Below are 20,864 nucleotides of genomic sequence, written 5' to 3' on the forward strand. Positions count from 1 at the left end.
TAATTCAACAACTGCAGTGATTCATTGAACAATGGTGGCACGAAAGGTCGTAATATGGGGCAAAATTCATTTAACAAATTGCTCGCTTCGTGACAGGAATTTTGGGCTCCATGGTGGTTGTACGTCGAGGGCTACTCCTACTCTGAAGAGGTGCCTGTGCACCTCTGAAGAAGATTTAGCATTTGTGCCTCACAAGTAGTCTACTTCAGAGGTCCCCAACCTTTTGGGCACCAGGGACCGGTTACATGGAGAGAGGTTTTTCTGCGGACCAGAGGGGGCGTGGTTTTGTGTGCTCCCTGCATCACGCATATGGGACTTTGCTTGTTTGTGCGACCTGGTTGCTGGCATGCCACGGCCCGCTACCGATCCATGGACTGGGGATTGGGGACTCCTGGTCTACTGGTTCCCTACTTTTAAAAAAATGAATAAAAGTCTGCATATTCGGGTTTTCATATGGGACGATACCATTAGCTATTTACATTATGTGGCTACTTAGGGTATTTCTTTCTAATAGAAGAAATAATATAAGTAATGTCAGCAATGTAACAATTTAGATCAGGGGTCTTCAAACTTGGCCCTTTGATGACTTGTGGACTTCAACTCCCAGAATTCCTCAGCCAGTGTGCCTGGCTGAGGAATTCTGGGAGTTGAAGTCCACAAGTTATCAAAGGGCCAAGTTTGAAGACCCCTGATCTAAATGTAAGATGTGGAAGAGGATTATAAGGACTGGAGCAAAGGAAAGGGCAAATACACATGAAATTATATTCATGCCTGCAATTAATGTTTCCATTTCAAAACGTACAATTGCAATGTTGATTTAACAGCTTGTTCTGGGCATCTGTTATGCCCAAGCACTCATTCTGTCCAAATCTGCATCATCTGCGTCAATGAATATCACTTGCACCAATATATAATCACCATACATTGAGGCAAATGATTCAAATTTAGCTAAAGCATACATCACTCATAGGAAGGAATTGGAACACATTAAAACTGAAGAAAGAGAGATAAGTTTATGTAGGGTTCCTGGTGCTCTCTATTCTTGGTAGTTTTCTTGCAGACGTTTTACTTCCAAACTAGGTAACATAATCAGGTTAAAAGGAGTGCGGTTTGTTGTGTTTATACTTGGCAATATGTTTATCCTTGATAAATGTGGTGCTAATTCAGATCATAGCGTCCATTCCACTCCAAGACACACTGTTCACACCAATATGTTTTTAGATATTTTTGTGAAGTGCTTGCCTTTAGTTAATCCCTAAAAATAACTCTCCTTGGCTATGTGTTCTTCCATGGGAGTGACCCAAATGTGCCATTTTTCTCCCTTTATCCTTAAATATAGTATCTTCTGCAAGTGCAGTGAACGTAAAAAAAGATCTGCTGTAATGGGCTCAGAATTTTAACAAGCTGATAACAGGGAAACTGGAAAATCCGATAGCATTCGGTAATATCTGCCTTTGATGGAAAATTAACTCTTTCATCTTCAATCAATCAGAATAGAATTGGGAGGAATCTTGGGGGGGGGTCTTCTAGTCCAACCCCCTGCTGAAGCAGGAGACTCTATACCATTTCAGACAGGTGGCTGTCCAGTCTCTTCTTAAAGACCTCCAGTGATAAAAGCACCCATAATTTCTGAAGTCAAGCAGTTCCATTGGTTAATTGTCCTCACTGTTAGGAAGTTTCTCCTTAATTCCAGGTTGCTTCTCTCTTTGATTAGTTTCCATCCATGGCTTCTTGTCCTGCCTTCTGGTGTTTTGGAAAATAGTTTGACTCCCTCCTCTTTGTGGCAGCTCCTCAGATACTGGAACACTACTATCGTGTCACCCCTAATCCTTATTTTCTCTAGACTAGCCATTCCCAATTCCTGCAATTGTTCTTCATATATTTTAGTCTCCAGGCCTTAGTTGTTCTTCTCTGCACTTTTTCCAAAATCTCAACATCTTTCTTGTAAGGTGTGGTGACCAAAACTGGATGCAGTAATCCAGGTGTGGTCTTACTAAGGTTTTATAAAGCGGTACTAATGCTTCACATGAAGGAATAGTTTTTTTTTTAATATATTTTATTGTTTTTTTTAATTTTAACAAAGAGTACTTTAGACACACCGTGGTGTTTGAGTAAACAAACAATTCAAGGTAAAAAAAAACATACATAAACAGCTCAACTTAATACATTCACTATCATCTCTCTATTTCTCACAAATAACATAATAGATTTACTATATTCCATTTCTAGCTTAAATTTCTGTTACTACTCCACCTGTTTTAAAGCTTTATCAATTTAAAATTACCATAATCAAATATTGTTTTACATCAACTAATTATCACTTCAAGTATCTCTACCATGTATATTGAAGTTTTTAATCTCTCTCAACCCTCTTCTTATCACCAATCTCATTCATTTCACATGAAGGAATAGTTTTATAACTTTCAACAAGTCTTGGACAATCCAAATCTGGCAACCGCAGGTAAGTCCTCGACTTACAATTGAAGCCAAAACTTCTGTTGCTAAGCGAGACAATTGTTAAGTGAGTTGTTCCCCATTTTACCATCTTTCTTGCCAGAATTGTTAAGTGAATCACTCCAGTTGTTAACTTAGTTGTCATGGTTCCGACAGATGAAATTCTTCAAAAGAACTTTGAGGCATTGTTTACCTTAAAGGATCTTTTATTTGAATAGCTAATATCGGCACTGCATAATCAAAGCCAAAAACTGAATTCCCCTCCCCTGGGCACATAGTATCAAAGCACAATTCCCTCCTCCAATTAACAGTCATAAATCACATTCCCCAATTAGCTTGAAGGGGGGCTTCCTCTCCAGCCCACCAATTCTTTATCAACTCTGAGTTCAATATCCTTGATTCTCACACTACGTTTAGTGTTGTTATGTCTAGCTCAGTGGTTCTCAACCTTTTTAATGCTGTGACCCCCAACCGATCGTAAATCGAGGACTACTCAACCGGTCGTAAGTCAAGGACTACTCAACTGGTGCAGCATCGTTTGCAGAATGAGACTTTTGGCGGGCTCAGCAGGGCAGAGACAGCCTGGACAATTCCTATTGGCTTTTGAAAGTCAATAGAATTAGACTCTATTCAAGAGAGTCTATTCTATTGGCTTTCAAAAGCCAACAGAATAAAAGGGAGTAGCACAGCTAAGGAAAAGGGGGAAAAAATGGTGGACTGCATTGTTTGGCGACCCCTATGAAATAGTCATTTGACCCCAAATGGGGTCCCGACCCACAGGTTGAGAACCACTGGTCTAGCTAAACTCTCATTCACATCCCTCCCTCCCAGCATCATCTAACTCTAAAAGCGAAAGAAAAAAGATGGCTGCATTTCCATCTGTAGTCAATGCAAAACATCTGATGTTAGCAGCGTTGACATTAGTAACATGGTTGTTAAGTGCATCTGGGTTCCCCATTGACTCTGCCTGTCAAAAGGTCGCAAAAGGGGATCACGTGACCCCGGGATACGTCATAGATATGAGTCAATTGCCAAGCGTCTGAATTCTGAACATGTGGCCATGCAGATGTTGCATTGGTTGTATGAAAACCGGTCATAAGTCATTTTTTTCAGCGCTGTTGTAACTTCAAATGGCCACTAAATGAACTGTTGTAAGCTGGGGACTGGCTGCACTTATATCTTCTGTATCTTTTTCTCCCTGAACGTCATTGAATGGGAAACGTGGAAAAGACTCTCAGTGCCTACTTAATAATATTTTCAAGCCAGAATGGGCAACTTGGGATTCTTTTTGCCTGCGAGAGACACTCCAAAACTGCAAAGTTAAGTACAAATGTATATTAAAATATCCCTGCAGAAGATAATCAATTTGAAAATCCATTAGCAGATAAAACACGTCTAGAAGGAGAAAGGAAGGGCAGAAGACCTAAGGAAAGGTGGATTCAGTGCCTGATTAAAATTGTAAGCTGGAATCATAGAACAGGAATGAGGAGCTGCCTTTATAACCCAGAGGATCCCCAGCCAGGAATCACAAAAGATCAACCACCAACAGAGCTGGGAAAATACCTCAAATTTGAGTGACAAACTTTTAGTCTGCCTCCTACAGTGACACCATTGTACAGGTAGTCCTCGAATTATGACCACAGTTGAGCCCAACATTTCTGTTGCTAAATGAGAGACTTGTTAAGGGAGTTTTGCCTCATTTTACGAACTTTCTTGCCACAGTTGTTAAGCGAATCACAGCAGATCTCAAGTTAGTAACATGGTTGTTAAGTGAATCTGGTTTCCCTATTGGCTTTGCTTGTTTAAGTAATAATAATAATAAAGTTGGAAGGGACCTTGGAGGTCATCTAGTCCAACCCCCTGCTCAGGCAGGAAACCCTATACCATTTCAGACAAACGGCTGTCCAGTCTCTTGTTAAAAACTTCCAGTATTGGAGCATTCACCACTTCTGGAGGCAGGTTGTTCCACTGGTCAATTGTTCTAACTGTCAGGAAGTTTCTCCTTAGTTCTAGGTTGCTTCTCTCCTTGATTAGTTTCCCTCTGTTGCTTCTTGCCTTCAGGAGCTCTGGAGAATAGCTTGACTCCCTCTTCTTTGTGGCAGAACCTGAGATATTGGAAGGCTGCTATCATGTCCCCCCTCGTCCTTCTCTTCATTAGTCTTCTAGTCCAACCCCCTGCTCAGACAGGAAACCCTACACCATTTCAGACAAACGGCTGTCCAGTGTATAAGATGCAGTGTATCCTAAATAACATAGATTGTAGAGAAAATGCTGGATCAAGAGCACCGGAAGTGAACAAGAAATGTGCAAATAACTGAGAAATGGGGGTAAAGCAATGATAATAGAGCAGTAGCCACACTAACTTCATTATATCTGCTTTGAGTTATCAGAAGGGAACATTTCCCGTGTTAAAACAATTGATACACCAAGAAATGTCCACATTACTATTCAAGAAACAACAATCTTCTCCTGGACAATTTGAAGTGCTCTATAATGAACCAGCCTCTTCTGATAGCAATGGATGAATCAAGCAACGAAGAAATAAACAGGACAGTGAGATCCAAGATGGAACTAAAGAGAAATATTGAACTTTTGATAAATATCTTCAAGTCAGTTCGTGTGCACTTGAACAGCATGCAGAAAAATAAATACTATCTTTTGACTGTTGCTGAATTTGAGATAGAACTAAGAGTAGCTTTGAATGAAGGGATTGGCAATTTCACTCAAATCCCTAAGAAACTCAATCAAATAAGAATAGAATAGAGCAGGAAGAAATCTTGGAGGTCTTCTAGTCCAGCCCCTGCTCAAGCAGGAGAACCTATACCATCTCAGATAGGTGATTGTTTAGCGTCTTCTTAAAAATCTCCAGTGTTGGAGCGCCCATGATTTCTGGAGGCAAGCTGTTCCACTGGTTGATTGTCCTCACTGTCAGGAAGTTTCTCCTTAATTCCAGGTTGCTTCTCTCTTCAATCTGTTTCCAACCATTGTTTCTCGTCCTTCCCCCTGGTGCTCTGGTGAACAATCTGACCCCCTCTTCTTTGTGGCAGACCTTCAGATACTGGAACACTGCTATCATGTCTCCCCTAATTCTTCTTTTCTTTAGACTAGCCAAACCCAAGTCCTGTAGCTGTTCTTCGTATGTTTTAGTCTCCAGGCCTTTGATTATCTTAGTTGCTCTTCTCTGAACTTTTTCCAAACTATCAACATCTTTTTTGTGATATGGTGATCAAAATTGGCTGCAGTATTCCAGATGTGGCCTTACAAGGGTTTTATAAAGCGGTACTAATACCTCATGTGATCTTGATTCTATGCCTCTGTTTATACAACATTTTGTTTATACAACATTCTATCTCCATTTTCTTGCCAATGCTATTAAGATACAATCAATCCTTAACTATGGAGAAAATTACACGGTCATCCAAGCATCATAATTTCAGCTATAATAAATGGAGAATGAATTGTCAGGCTATGCACAGAAATATCCTCAACTAGAATCTGCTAGGAGTTAGATAAGTGTCAACAAAATTCAAGGGCGGATGGACTTAGTCCGCTTGTGGCTATGTAGAGATTCTAGGCTGATCCCTCTTTTAATTCCACCCCCAGATTCACCACTCCTACATGACCAAACCCAATTCTACAACCATTTTAACCGTGGTTGTTAGGCAAATGTGGCTTCCCCACTTGACTTTGCTTGTCGGAGGTTGGCTGGCAAGGTCACAAATAGTGATCGTGTGAACGCAAGAATCATTGTAAATGCAGGCTGGTTACCTAACGTCCAAATTGCCATCACAGGACCAGAGCTGGTGATAACTTTGAGAGCAGTTAGAGTGCAGTACTGCAGGCCACTTTAGCTGACTGTGTTCAGCAGGTCAGCGGTTCAAATCTCACCGGCTCAAGGTTGACTCAGCCTTCCATCCTTCCGGGGTAGGTAAAATGAGGACCCAAATTGTTGGGGGCAATGTAAATATATATATACATTGCTTACTGGTATACACCGCTTAGAGAGTGCTTGTACTTAAAGCAGTATATAAGTCTCATAAGTAAATAAATAAATAAAAAATAAGTTACTTTTCCTGAGGCCATCCTAACTTTGAATCCTAAGCTGCATTAACGCAGGGATTCAATCAAGATCGCGTGAGGTACTAATACCACTCTATAAAGCCTTAGTAAGAATGTGAAGTGAAATGGGCCTTAGAAAATCTGAGCAACAACAAAGCTAGTGGAGGTGACAGTATTCCAGCTGAGCTATTCAAAATCTTAAAAGACGATGCAGTAAAAGTGCTACACTCAATTTGCCAGCAAATTTGGAAAACTCAACAGTGACCACAGGATTGGAAAAGGTCAGTTTACATTCCAATTCCAAAGAAAGGCAATGTCAAAGAATGTTCAAACTATCGCACCATTGCACTCATTTCACATGCTAGTAAAGTTATGCTTAAAATCCTACAAGCTAGACTCCAGCAGTATGTGGCTCGAGAACTACCAGAAGTACAGGCAGGATTTCGAAGAGGCAGAGGAACTAGAGATCAAATTGCCAACATACGCTGGATCATGGAGAAAGCTAGGGAGTTCCAGAAAAACATCTACTTCTGCTTCATTGACTAAGCTAAAGCCTTTGATTGTGTGGATCACAACAAATTGTGGCAAGTTCTTAAAGAGATGGGAGTACCAGACCATCTCATTTGTCTCTTGAGAAACCTATATGCGGGTCAAGAAGCCACAGTGAGAACCGAACACGGAACCACTGATTGGTTCAAAATTGGAAAAGGAGTCCGGCAAGGCTGTATATTGTCGCCCTGCCTATTTAACTTATATGCAGAGCACATCATGAGAAAGGCAGGGCTAGATGAATCAAAAGTTGGAATTAAGATTGCCGGGAGAAATATCAACAACCTAAGATATGCAGATGATACCACTCTAATGGCAGAAAGTGAAGAGGAACTAAAGAGCGTCTTGATGCGGGTGAAGACGGAAAGTGCAAAAGTTGGCTTGAAACTCAACATTAAGAAAACCAAAATCATGGCATCCAACCCTCTCAATTCCTGGCAAATAGATGGGGAAGAAATGGAGGTAGTGACAGATTTTATTTTTCTGGGCTCAAAGATCACCTCAGATGGGGACTGCAGCCAAGAAATTAAAAGACGCTTGCTCCTGGGGAGAAAGCTATGGCAAATCTAAACAGCATTCTAAAAAGCAGAGACATCACCCTGCCAACAAAAGTGCGTATAGTCCAGGCCATGGTTTTCCCAGTTGCAATGTATGGCTGTGAAAGTTGGACCATAAGAAAGGCTGAGCGCAAAAGAATTGAGGCCTTTGAACTCTGGTGCTGGAGAAGACTCCTGCGAGTCCCTTGGACTGCAAGGCGTTCAAACCGTCAGTCCTAGAAGAGATCAACCCCGACTGCTCTTTAGAAGGCCAGATCCTGAAGTTGAAACTCAAGTACTTTGGCCACCTAATGAGAAGGAAGGATTCACTGGAGAAGAGCCTAATGTTGGGAAAGATTGAGGGCAGTAGAAGAAGGGGACGACAGAGAATGAAATGGCTGGATGGAGTCACTGAAGCAGTAGGTGTGAATTTAAATGGACTCCAGAAGATGGTGGAGGACAGGAAGACCTGGAGGAACGTTGTCCATGGGGTCACGATGGGTCGGACACGACTTCGCAATTAACAACAACAAGACCACACCAAGAGTACTGCAACCAGTTTTGGTCACCACACTATGAAAAAGATGTTGAGACTCTAGAAAAAGTGCAGAGAAGAGACACAAAGATGATTAGGGGACTTGAGGCTAAAAGATATGAAGAACGGTTACAGGAACTGGGTATGGCTAGTCTAGTGAAGAGAAGGACCAGGGGAGACATGATAGCAGTGTTCCAATATCTGAGGGGCTGTCACAGAGAGGAGGTGATCGACTTATTTTCCAAAGCACCTGAAGGCCAGACAAGGAATAATGGATGGACCTGATCAAGGAGAGATTCAACCTAGAGATAAAGGGAAATTTTCTGACAGTGAGAACAATCAACCAATGGAACAGCTTGCCTTCAGAGGTTATGGGAGCTTTATCACTGGAAGCTTTCAAGAAGAGACTGGACTGCAATCTGTCAGAAATGGTGTAGGTAGGGTCTCCTGCTTAGCTGGGGGCTGGACTAGATGTCCTACAAGGTCCCTTCCAACTATTCTATTCTATTCTATTCTATTCTATTCTATTCTATTCTTATTCCATATTCTATCTATTCTATTCTATTCTTATTCCATATTCTATTCTATTCTATTCTATTCTATTCTATTCTATTCTATTCTATTCTATTCCCTGTTTTCTATTCTATTCTATTCTATTCTATTCTTATTCCATATTCTATCTATTCTATTCTATTCTTATTCCATATTCTATCTATTCTATTCTATTCTTATTCCATATTCTATTCTATTCTATTCTATTCTATTCTATTCTATTCTATTCTATTCTATTCTATTCTATTCCCTGTTTTCTGTTCTATTCTATTCTATTCTATTCTATTCTATTCTATTCTATTCTATTCTATTCCATTTTCTGTTCTATTCTATTCTATTCTATTCCCTGTTTTCTATTCTATTCTATTCTATTCTATTCCATATTCTATCTATTCTATTCTATTCTTATTCCATATTCTATCTATTCTATTCTATTCTTATTCCATATTCTATTCTATTCTATTCTATTCCCTGTTTTCTGTTCTATTCTATTCTATTCTATTCTATTCTATTCTATTCCATTCCATTTTCTGTTCTATTCTATTCTATTCTATTCTATTCTATTCTATTCTATTCTATTCCCTATGTTCTGTTCCGTTCCATTCCATTCTATTAATAAATGGTCCTAAGTTAAGGAGGGGATGGGAGGAGAGGGGAAAGGAAAGGAAAGGAAAGGAAAGGAAAAGGAAAAGAAAACCAGCAGCAAGTGGATGGCCTCACTTATAATTTTAAACCAACAAACCCTTTAAAGTTGTTTTAGGAGAAAATTGTGACAGGCTGAATCTCAGTATGCTCTTAGCCATGTAACCACAATGGAAAACGTTGTCTTTGAATGGAAATTCACATGCAATGCCTTAGATTTGGAAAATGATCAGAGGTGATAGGTTTGTAAGTAAGACAAATGACACTAAGAGAGAAGAAGCAGTTAAGCGCCCCAATCCTACTGAGATTATGCACTGCCTTTAAACAATAGCTGCTAAAAAAGTCATTTTTAACGCAGGGTCACCCTGAGTTTATTTTTTTTTCCAAGGAGTTAAAATATTGATGTTATTAGGAGCGATGAATAAACCACAGCTTTCTCTCCCCTCCATGGTAGCACTGCCTACCTATGTGAAATCTGCAGAGAAACACATTTACAGAAACCAAATTCTTATTATTTTAGCTAATGTTTATGCATAAGCTATCTTCATAAAGGAAAACACAGCAAACACGGCAGGGCAGGGAAATATAATATAAAAAATAAAATGGATCAAATCAGGTCATCTGGTCCACTGATGGCTGAGAGCTCAAGCAGTGTTTCTCAACCTTGACAATTTTAAGGCATGTGGACTTCAGCTCCCAGAATTCCACAGCTAGCAATGCTGGCTGCGGAATTCTGGGAGTTGAAGTCCACATGCCTTAAAATTGTCAAGGTTGAGAAACACTGTTTAAGAGGATCCTTGACATTTCCAGAAAAATTAATATTAACACAAAATGACCTCTGAACTGCAAGGGTGCCTATATATAGGCATAATAATTACAGGTAGTCCTTACAACTTACGACCACAATTGAGTCCAAAATTTCCTTTGCAAGCAAGATAGTTGTTGGGGTTTGCATGTTTACAATCTTTCATGCTACCGTTGTTAAGTGAATCAGTATAGTTGTTAGTATAGTAACCTGGTTGTTAAGTGAATCTGACTTCCCCATTGACTTTGCTTGTCAGAAAGTCACAAAAGGGGGTCACGTGACCCCGGGACACTGCAACCGTCATAAAGATGAGTCAATTGCCAAGCATCCGAATTTTGATCACGTGACCCTGGGGATGTTGCAACGGTCGTTAAGTGAAAAAAAGATCATAAGTCACTTTTTTTTAAACGTCGGGCAATCTATAACTATAAATAAAATAAATAAATAAAACTATAAATCAAGGACTACTGCATATTAATTCCATGTCCTGTAAAGAAGCATTTCTTTTCATTTCCTGCTAATCCCCTTCATTAGATTATTAGATTTAGTATTATTTAGTATTATTTCCTGATACTAAAAAAAGATACCATGTTGTCTATTTTCTCTGCAATTACTTTCTATTTCTCCAATAATGCTCTACATTTGGCCTTGTTTTCTATAAGAAAAAGCCCAAATTCTTCATACAGAATTTCTTCCAGATCTTGATTTTCAACTTTTTGTTGTTGTTGTTGTTGTTGCACCCTTCTTCAGCTTCTCAACACCCCTCTCAGGAATTAGCAACCAAAACAGTACAAGAGAATTTCAAGTTGGAAGTCCCATCAATTTTTATTGACTTCCTCTATAAAATAGTTTCCTACGGTCAGCTGCTCATTCCCTTCCCTATAATTTTTGCAAAAAAAGAGAAGTTTTGTAATGTTAGACAGAACATGTCTGTGGAGATTCTCAGTCATGCAGGCCATGGTTGTCCCAAACAGGCTTTTTCAAAAGGCAACTGGAACTTAGTTTTTCCTTGAAGACGTTTTGCTTCAAGGGAAACGAAATGTCTTGAAGGAAAAACAAAGTTCCAGTTGACTTTTGAAAAAGCATTTTTGGGATTAGATAGAATAGGTTATTTGGCTGATACAGTAAAACAAAATTGCAGGCTTTGGGATGAGTTGGTTCAGGGCATATGTCACATGTCATCTCCTTCATATGTCCTCTCCTCTCCTCCCCTCTTTAACTTAGGACCATTTATTAATGGATGGAATAGAATAGAATAGAATAGAATAGAATAGAATAGAATAGAATAGAATAGAATAGAATGAGATGGCAAATGTCACCTAGTTTTAATCCTAATTATTTTACATTCCTTTACATGTGCTATATTTCTATGACCTACTTTAGCGATGGCGAACCTTTTAGAGACCGAGTGACCAAACTGCAACCCAAAACCCACTTATGTATCATCTGGTGCCGGGTGGGCATGGCCCATTGGGTGGGTGTGGCCAAATGGGTGGGCATGGCCTATTGGGTGGGCGTGGCTGCGGTGGTAACGGCAGACTGGGTGGGACTAAAAAGTTCAATCAATCAATTCCAACTTTGCGAGATCTTTTTTTTCCCCCGCATGAAGTTGAAATTGATTGATTGAACCTTTTTTTTTTTTTTGCACATGGCAGTGGAGGCCTAAAGCGAAAACGTTTTATAAAACCCAGCTGAAGGCCTAGGACTGGGGCGATGGCGGCATGCCCACAGAGAGGGCTCTGAGTGCCGTCTCTGGCACCCGTGCCATAGGTTTGGAATGGAATAGAATATTTATTTATTTATTTAATTTTATTTATATGCCGCCCAATCCCAAAGGACTCAGGGCGGCGTACAGAGTTAAAACAATCATAAAACAATAAAATAATGCAATCATACCGCGAGTCCGATCATATCCCGCCCCCCCCCCCGGGGACATCAGCCCCAGGCCTGCCGGAAGAGGAGAGTTTTAATGGCTTTCTTAAAGGCCGGCAGGGTGGGAGTAGTTCGAACCTCGGGGGGGAGTTGATTCCACCAGGTCGGAGCCACCACAGAAAAGGCCCTTCCCCGAGGGCCCGCCAGCCGACATTGTCTGGCCGACGGGACCTGAAGGAGGCCCAATCTATGGGACCTCACCGGTCTCTGGGAACTATGCGGCAGAATGCATAGAATAGAATAGAATAGAATAGAATAGAATAGAATAGAATAGAATAGAATAGAATAGAATAGAATAGAATAGAATAGAATAGATGGTAAATGTCACCTAGTTTTAATCCTAATTATTTTACATTCTCTTACATGTGCTATATTTCTATGACCTACTTTATACCTACCTGTTTTCCTGAAAAATAAGCCCCAGCATGATTTTTCAGGATGCTCATAATATAAACCCCACTCCCAAAATAAGCCCCAGTTAAGATCATCAGCTAGATGGATGCATTTAGTACCGTATTTCCCCAAATATAAGCCCTAACTGGAAAATAAGCCCTAATGCATCTTTTGGAGCAAAAATTAATATAAGACCCAGTCTTATTTTCGGGGAAACACGGTATTTTACTTGCTCAGTGTTGAACATTATATATGTCTACAATTTGAAGGTGCTTCTGACATGAATAAAAAAGGTAACTGCAAAAACAAGAGGCAAGGATGAGCATAGACCGAAGACTACTAATTTTAGCATCTTTTCCCAAGAGATCATCTGAAAGAGTTCTAGCTGGCACTGTTGACGATTCACTGAGTGATGAGGATACTTGAACAACAACACATCTGTTTTGGAAAGGGAAAGCCGCTGATATGTGAGACTCTCAGATGCAGTTAAGCAGCAACAGGTTTTGGAAGGCAGAGCTGACAACACAAGTCCCTGTGGTGGGAAGTTTTATATCAAAACATATTTAATTTCTTATACTGTCTCCATCTTCCCGTAAACATTAACAGAATCCATAATGCATTGAAAATCAATGTTTCCGCTAGATAAGTGACAGTCAAGCTGAAACTAAGTTCATCAAGTAAAAATAGAAAATGGGAGAAAATCTTTTGCTCAGACTTCCTTAAACTTCCCAAAAAGTTACCCAGACTTAATCTACACATCAGAGAAAAAAGTCTGTAAACACAATAGAGTTAATTAAAACTGCCTTCCAGCAGAACTGCATATTCACCAAAATAAGCATCATAGATGACAGGTATTTAAACGTGCCCGTGCTCAAGTGCTACCCTAGAATCAGTATGGACACACATATACACCCATCAAGACCCACACCAAGGACAAGCTCCCCTATAAAACAGCCCTTATGCACCCATTTCCTCCCCTATAAAACAGCCCTTATGCACCCACAGGCAAAACCTCTTTGCTTTTGGGGAATAAATAAATTTCCTTTCCTCACAGCTGTCTGGATTTCATTTTGATTCACCCAGCCTGCCCACTGTGGTCATAAGTCAGGCCAGTCATAAAGCAGGCCAGTCACATGGACCCAATTTTATGATCTTTTTTGCAGTGCTTGCCAAGCAAATGTGGCAGTCATTAACCAAACGGCACAGTCACACAGTGGTTTGCTCTGTGTGTGGTTTTGACAAAAAACGAAGTAACTGTCACTTTTTGTCAAAAGCGTTGTAAAACATGGTCACGTTTTATGCAATGCAAACAACTGAAAACATGGCCATGTTGCCACACACCTGACATTCGGTCACGTGAACCCAGAAGGAGTCCGGCCATTGGGACTTCAGAACAGGGTCTTAACGTAGCCCAAAGTTAGGCACGTCGTAACTTTGAACAGTTGCTAAATAATAGCAATAGCACTTAGACTTATATACTGCTTCGTAGTGCTTTACAGCCCTCTCTAAACAGTCCTCCCTAAGCCAAGGGTTACCTATTCCAGTGATGGTGAACCTTTTATAGACTGAGTGCCCCAAAACCGTTCCCACCCCCAGCCCGCCCCCTGCCCTGCCTGCTCCACCCCAGCCCACTCCTAGCCCGCCCCCCCGCTGGGCAACCTACCACCTCCACGGCCCACCGCAGATCGCCCAGGCGTCCCAGCAGCACCATGGCAGCCATGCCTTCCACCCGTGCCCCGCAGCATCAACTGTGCGTGACAGGGCGTGAGGGTGGAGTCTGGTCCCCGCTGCCCAGCTGCCATGTCCTTGGCTGCGCTACTCCACGAGGGCCGCGCTTGGAGGTGACTCTCCTCCGGGGGCTGCTGGTGAGGAGGGGGCTGTGGGGGGAGGCGAGGCTGGGGCGATGGCACGCATGCCACAGAGAGGGCTCTGAGTGCCGCCTCTAGCACACGTGCCATAGGTTTTACACCATTGATCTATTCCATTTTTAGATGGAGAATGGAGTGAAGGACACCGTCTTGTCCTTTTACTTAAGGAGCAAAATTTGTTCAGGCAGCTTTCTAAGGCATTGCTGCTAAATCAGTCTATCTCTGCAGCCTAAATGTCCCTTGAAACAGACGGGTGACAAAAGATTCTGCTTAAATGGGTGGCTGAACCGATACTGGCAAATTAAGAGGCGATCTATGTAGTAATAGAAGCCCAGCCGGGCCTGTTGTTTGCAGCTCCGTAGCAGAGACTGACAGCAACCCAGCCGTTTCAATTTTACTCCCTGAATAAAAGGGCAGGAAGGTTGCTAAAAATATGGCACCCCAGAGCCTCACCTGATGAAAGGAAGGGTTGAAAATGAAAGTGAAAGGACACCTTTAATGAAAGAATGGTCACCTGAACAGAAGGTCAACAATTGAGAAGTTATTGCTACTGAAACCAGATAACATGGTACCCTTTCTGGTTTTATTTTCTTTCCTACTGTGGGAAGAATCCAGAGAAAGAAATATTTTAAGAAATATAAAAAAGGCAGAATTTCTTTCCCCAAAGCAATAATGGAGAAGATCTAAAAAAAAAAAAAAAAAAAGACAGAAACCAGCCCCCAGAAATCAGCCCCAGCCCCCAGGCAGAGGCCAGCTTTTAGAAATGCAAATTCAATAATCCATTCAGGAAGATTGGAGCCAGGAAGCTAGAAATTAGGAAGACAAAGAAACCTAAAATCTACATACCCTCCACCCAAATTCTAAGGACAGGAGACATAATAGGATTAACCCACCAATACCAAAAGGGCACACTTAGACTCAGGTCAAAGTACATGATACAGGAAATATAAAGCCTCAAACAGGAACAGGAAACAACCTCCAGAGCCCCAGAAGGTATAAAAGCCCACCACTCTGCTCCATGTGGTCACTTTTTCCAGAGCCATCTTTCTGTCTGTCTTCTATAAACTACAACCTTCTTCCTAAAGCAGTCTCCATGTTGTTTATTCCCGGCTTGGACTTGACCCTGAAGATTTTTCTTTCAACACTACTGAAAAATTTATACAAATAAGTCCTTCTCCTCCTTCTCCTTTGTCCTTTCCCTTCCCTCTTCCTCCTCCTCTTTCTTCTCCTTCTTCTCCTTCCTCCTTCCCCCTCCTCCTCCTCTGTTTAATTTTTAAGGTTGATACAATTATTTTGACTTTGATTTTTTTCTTAAAGAAATGGATAAAAATAAGATACTAGTGTTCTACTGGAATGAAAGACATGTGTCTTTTTGAGAAAGTTATTAGGTTATAGTTCTAAAATTGCTGTGTGAAGGCAATCATGTCCTGGGGTCTAAACTGTTTATTACCCTGCTACTCGTGCAAGTTTCTTAATTTGTGAAATACCGATCTGGATTGATTGATTGAAATATCCCAGCGTGTTGCGCTGAGATGGTGTTCAGTGCGGACCAGTGTTTATCAATCTTGGCAAATCTAAGACATCTGGACTTCAACTCCCAGAATTCCAAGCCAGTATATTGGCTGGAGAATTCTGGGAGTTGAAGTTCAGACACCTTGAAGTTGCTAAACTATGACTACCACAAATTATGGCTATGGCTACCACAAACCCAATTGGTCATTTCTCAGCATTCTGCCCTTCCCATCCATGCATGGAAACTTAACTAAACTTCGAGCAACTAAGATGATTAATGACCCAGAGATTAAAATATATGAAGAAGGGTTCCATGAATTAGTATGGCTGCTCTACAGAAAAGAAGGACTAGGGGTGACATGATAGCAGTATTCCAGTATTTGAAGGGCTGCCACAAAGAGGAGGGGGTCAAATTATTTTCCAAAGCAGCAAAGGGCAGGACAAGAAGCCATGGATAGAAACTAATCAAGGAGAGAAGTAACCTGGAATTAAGGAGAAACTTCCTAACAGTCAAGAAGATCAACCAGTAGAACAGCTTTGCCTTCATTATTTATGGGTGCTTCACCGCTAGATGTTTTTAAGAAGAGACTGGACAGCCACCTATTTGAAATAGAATAGGTATAGGATCTCCTGCTTGATCAGGGGTTTGGACTAGAACAGGGCTAGGCAACCTTGGCTCTTTTATGATTCATGGACTTCAATTCCCAGAATTCCTCAGCCAGCCATGCTGGCTGAGGAATTCTGGGAGTTGAAGTCCACAAGTCATGAAGGGGCCATAGTTCCCCCATGCTGGCTGAGGAATTCTGGGAGTTGAAGTCCACAAGTCATGAAGGGGCCAAAGTTTCCCCCATGCTGGCTGAGGAATTCTGGGAGTTGAAGTCCACAAGTCATGAAGGGGCCAAAGTTTCCCCCATGCTGGCTGAGGAATTCTGGAAGTTGAAGTCCATGATTCATAAAAGAGCCAAGGTTGCCTACCCCTGGACTAAAAGAACTCCAAGGTCCCTTCCAGCTCTATTCTGAGTAATTATGAAAGCAGTTTTCTGGCTGGCACCTGTGTGGACTAGTAGTAATAGTAATAGTAGTAAAGTTGGAAGGGACCTTGGAGGTCATCTAGTCCAACCCCCTGCTCAGGCAGGAAACCCTACACCATTTCAGACAAATGGCTGTCCAGTCTCTTCTTAAAAACTTCCAGTGTTGGAGCATTTACTGCTTCTGGAGGCAAGCTGTTCCACTGATTAATTGGTCTCACTGTCAGGAAGTTTCTCCTTAGTTCTAGGTTGCTTCTCTCCTTGATTAGTTTCCACCCGTTGCTTCTTGTCCTGCCTTCAGGCGCTTTGGAGAATAGCTTGATTCCCTCTTCTTTATGGCAGCCCCTGAGATATTGGAATACTGCTATATTGCCTGCCCTGGTTTTTTTAAGGACTTCTTCCCCTTCACTAGTCCCTGTGCCCTTCCTTTCCTTTCGAAGATATTTGCAAAATGGATGCCATCCCCACCTCTCAAAAGATGATCTTTGATGCTAACACAGATCCTTTGTTCTTTGCTCTTTTTTCCTTTGTGGTTCCTTCACTGCTCTGATGCTGCAATGATCAGCCATCGGTAGAATCAAGGGACCCTGGGACATTGCAACCGTCATAAACCTGAGCCAGTTGCCAAGAATTTTATCCACGTGACCGTGGGGATACTGCAACAGGGGTAAGTGTGAAAAATGCTCATAAGTCACTTTTTTCAGTACCATTGCAACTTTGAACGGACACTAAAGGAACTGTTGGTAAGTCGAGGACTACCTGCATAGCCGCCCAACTTTGATGGACTCTTTAATCCACTGTTGCCATCACAAACGGTAAAACCTCTGGCCATTAAGTGTTTTCAGGATAAAGTTTAAAAAAGTCAGGATAATGGCCGCAATGATGTAATTGTAGCCCTGGCCTTTTCCACACAATGCAAGATTGGGTTGATTGTGGCTACGGCATGCAGAGGCAGCATTATCTAGCACCGTGGTGGCGAACCTATGGCACGTGTGTGCCACAGGAGGCACGCAGAGCCCTCTCTGTGGGCACGCGCAATGTCGCCCCAGTCCTAGGCCTTCAGCCGGGTTTTATAAAACCTTTTCACTTTAGGCCTCTGCCACTGTGTGCAAAAAAAAAAAAAAAGGTTCAATCAATCAATTAATCAATTTCAACTTCTCGTGGGAAAAAAAAAGATCTCACAAAGTTGGAATTGATTGATTGAACTTTTTAGTCCCACCAGTCTGCCGTTACCACCGAAGCCACGCCCACCCAATGGGTCACACCCACCCAATGGGCCATGCCCACCCGGCACCCCACAATGCATAAGTGGGTTTTCAGTTGCAGTTTGGGCACTCGATCTCTAAAAGGTTCGCCATCACTGATCTAGCATGTTTGACTGGGACTAGCGTCGGGTGCAAATGATCAGGTTTACATGTGGAGGTTCAATTAAACTTATTTATTGCTATCAACGCTACGCATAGGAAGATTTTGAACACTCGTCACCTAGCCAGAGTTAAATAAGGCTCAACAGCACTCCAGGAGAGTTAGATTTAGTGCTCTTGTGGCTATGTAGGGATTCTAGGCTGATTCCCCTTTTCATTTTGCCCCCAGAGTGTGCCATCCCTTCTCTTACAACTAGGAAGAGCCAGGTTGAAGCAGTTCCTAAACCATTGGCATCTAAGAAGATCGGGCAGTCTTCTTCGCAAATGGCTTGCGGTGCACTGTGCAAAAACTGGGATTGCTTATATTTAAAGAGTGCCTACTCAGCAGTCATAATTTATGTCTTAATAACTTCCATCCTAAACGGCTCCCTTAGGGCTATCTTTGAATTCTGCTTGGCTGTATGCAGGCTGCTGTAAAATGAAAGAGTCCACCTCTTGAACAAAAGAATCCAACTGCCAGGCATATATTACAGCAGTCTTCTAAATGTGCCAAGGTTCCTGCTGATTAATGATAAGAATTAAGGGGACTCTGTCTGTAAGAACATTGAGAATGAGGGGAAAAAAGGTTCATATCAAGACTGAATGACTATCAAGGCTGACTTTGGTTATCTGGCTGACAAGGGAAACTTGATAAATATTTGTTCCATGAATTCGTCTAATTTTCTTTGAAAGCCACACCTAGACCTTCATAGATGTTCTAGTCCAACCCCCTGCTCAAGCAGGAGATCCTAAACCAGTGGTGGCGAACCTATGGCACGCGTGCCAGAGGCGGCATTCAGAGCCCTCTCTGTGGGCACACGTGCCATGCCCCGGAGATGGCAACCGTCTCTCTTCAATCAGCTGCCTGCTAACTTGCCGAGGTCCCACGTGGACGGATGCATCCCGGCATGGCTGGTTTCCCGCCCCCCGTCCCATCCCTCCTGGCCTCACATGCTCTCCTTTTACTGGGCACGACCCACTGCGTCGCCACCTCAGCTATCAGCCGTCTGTCCAGCTCAGAGCGACTTCTCTGAATTGCTGGCGGCGGGCTGCAGAGTCCCAGAGTGCACCGGTCGAGGGGCCGGCAGGCTGTGGCTGCTGACGGACACTGTCGGTCCCCATGCGCTTGCTGGCCTCTGTGTGAGGGGCGATGGTGTCAGGCAACAGCTGCCCCAACCCCTGCCTCACCTTGTCCTGTGACAATGGCACCCCCGCCCTGCCTCACCTTGCCTCGCCTCACCCCACAGGACAAGCCTCCTGCCCACCACCCCACCTGCCAGAGACCCCCTGGATCTCCCCCAACCCTGCCCAGCCCCCACAGGCATCTCTCCCCATGAGTAACATTGAGGTGACCACGCCCACCTTGGCCACACCCACTCAGTCTGTCATGACCACCACAGCCACGCCCACCCAGTGGGCCACGCTGGGTGGAGAGAGAGAGAGAGAGAGAGAGAGGGATGAAGTCTTTAAAAATGATACCTCTGACGTTTTGTGCTGGTTTTCATTATCCGTTCCTGGAGATGGTGTCTTTTCCCACTTTTCTGCAACCTGATTAGCTTCTTCTATCTTTTGCTGGCAACTTTTCTGAGAGTTCAGTAGTGTCACTTCATAGAATTCTTGAATGTCTGTTGGTAAAAGAGAAATAATATGCCTTTTTTAAAAAAATAGAACAATGGCATTTGATGTAACGGAGAGGGAGGTTAGCGATTTTTTTTTTTTACTTACTGAAAATCAGCATATATTATGGACTTGTTGAAAAAATACATTATGCCTGAATACGAGCAGAAGCTGCTGACATAAAAATTCTTATTCTATAGTGCCTAGACTTTTTAAAGGGCCATTTTCCTTAAAAAATATTGCATTAAGCTTTTCATAAATATTATATGAATACATGAATAATGCATGGCCCATCATTACTGAAGGAGGACTAAAAATAGGCATATGCGTTGGAAAGGGCTCCAATATATGCCAAACAATAAATTGTTTTCTCCACAATGTATAATATACATATTGTGGCAGTGTAAGGTAAGGTACCCTGCCTGCATTCCCACAAGCTGCTACCAAACCTTCATAGGTTTCACTACCAGGCCTACAAGATGCAATACATGCAGTCTTTGAATTACGACCGCAATTGAGCCCAAAATTTCTGTTGCTAAGTGAGACATTTGTACTACTACCACTACTACTACTACTACTACTACTACTACTACTACTACTACTACTAATAATAATAATAATAATAATAATAATAATAACAGACAAGCACCTGCAACATAACACCCCAGACTTAACAATTGTCGATAAGAAAGACAAAAAAGTCTGGATAGTGGACGTGGCAGTGCCTGGAGATAGCAGAATAGAAGAGAAAGAACTGGAGAAGATAACAAAATACAAAGACCTACAAATAGAAATAGAAAGACTGTGGCAAAAGCAAGCAAGGGTAGTACCAATAGTCATAGGCTCCTTGGGTGCAATCCCAAAACAACTGGAGCACCACTTGAACACCATTGGCATTGACAAATTCGCTATTAGTCAATTGCAAAAGGCAGCCTTGCTAGGAACTGCTTCCATCCTGCAACGATACTTGTAATACCAT

General features: G+C 42.1%; 1 protein-coding gene across 10 annotated transcripts in view; it reads right to left on the reverse strand.

Annotated features, from left to right (window-relative positions):
• LOC120314980 (disks large homolog 2-like) overlaps positions 1-20,864 on the reverse strand; it is an 899,194-nt gene that overhangs the window by 757,212 nt on the left and 121,118 nt on the right. For all 10 annotated transcript variants that reach the window (XM_039358594.1, XM_039358591.1, XM_039358596.1 and 7 more), the window contains one exon: positions 19,748-19,893. In XM_039358594.1, the coding sequence (XP_039214528.1) occupies positions 19,748-19,893 (146 nt within the window). The remainder of the gene's footprint in view (positions 1-19,747; positions 19,894-20,864) is intronic.

The sequence above is a fragment of the Crotalus tigris genome, unplaced genomic scaffold (assembly GCF_016545835.1).
Source record: "Crotalus tigris isolate CLP2741 ecotype Arizona unplaced genomic scaffold, ASM1654583v1 scf7180000019031.1477733, whole genome shotgun sequence".
In the NCBI taxonomy this organism is placed as follows: Eukaryota; Metazoa; Chordata; class Lepidosauria; order Squamata; family Viperidae; genus Crotalus; species Crotalus tigris.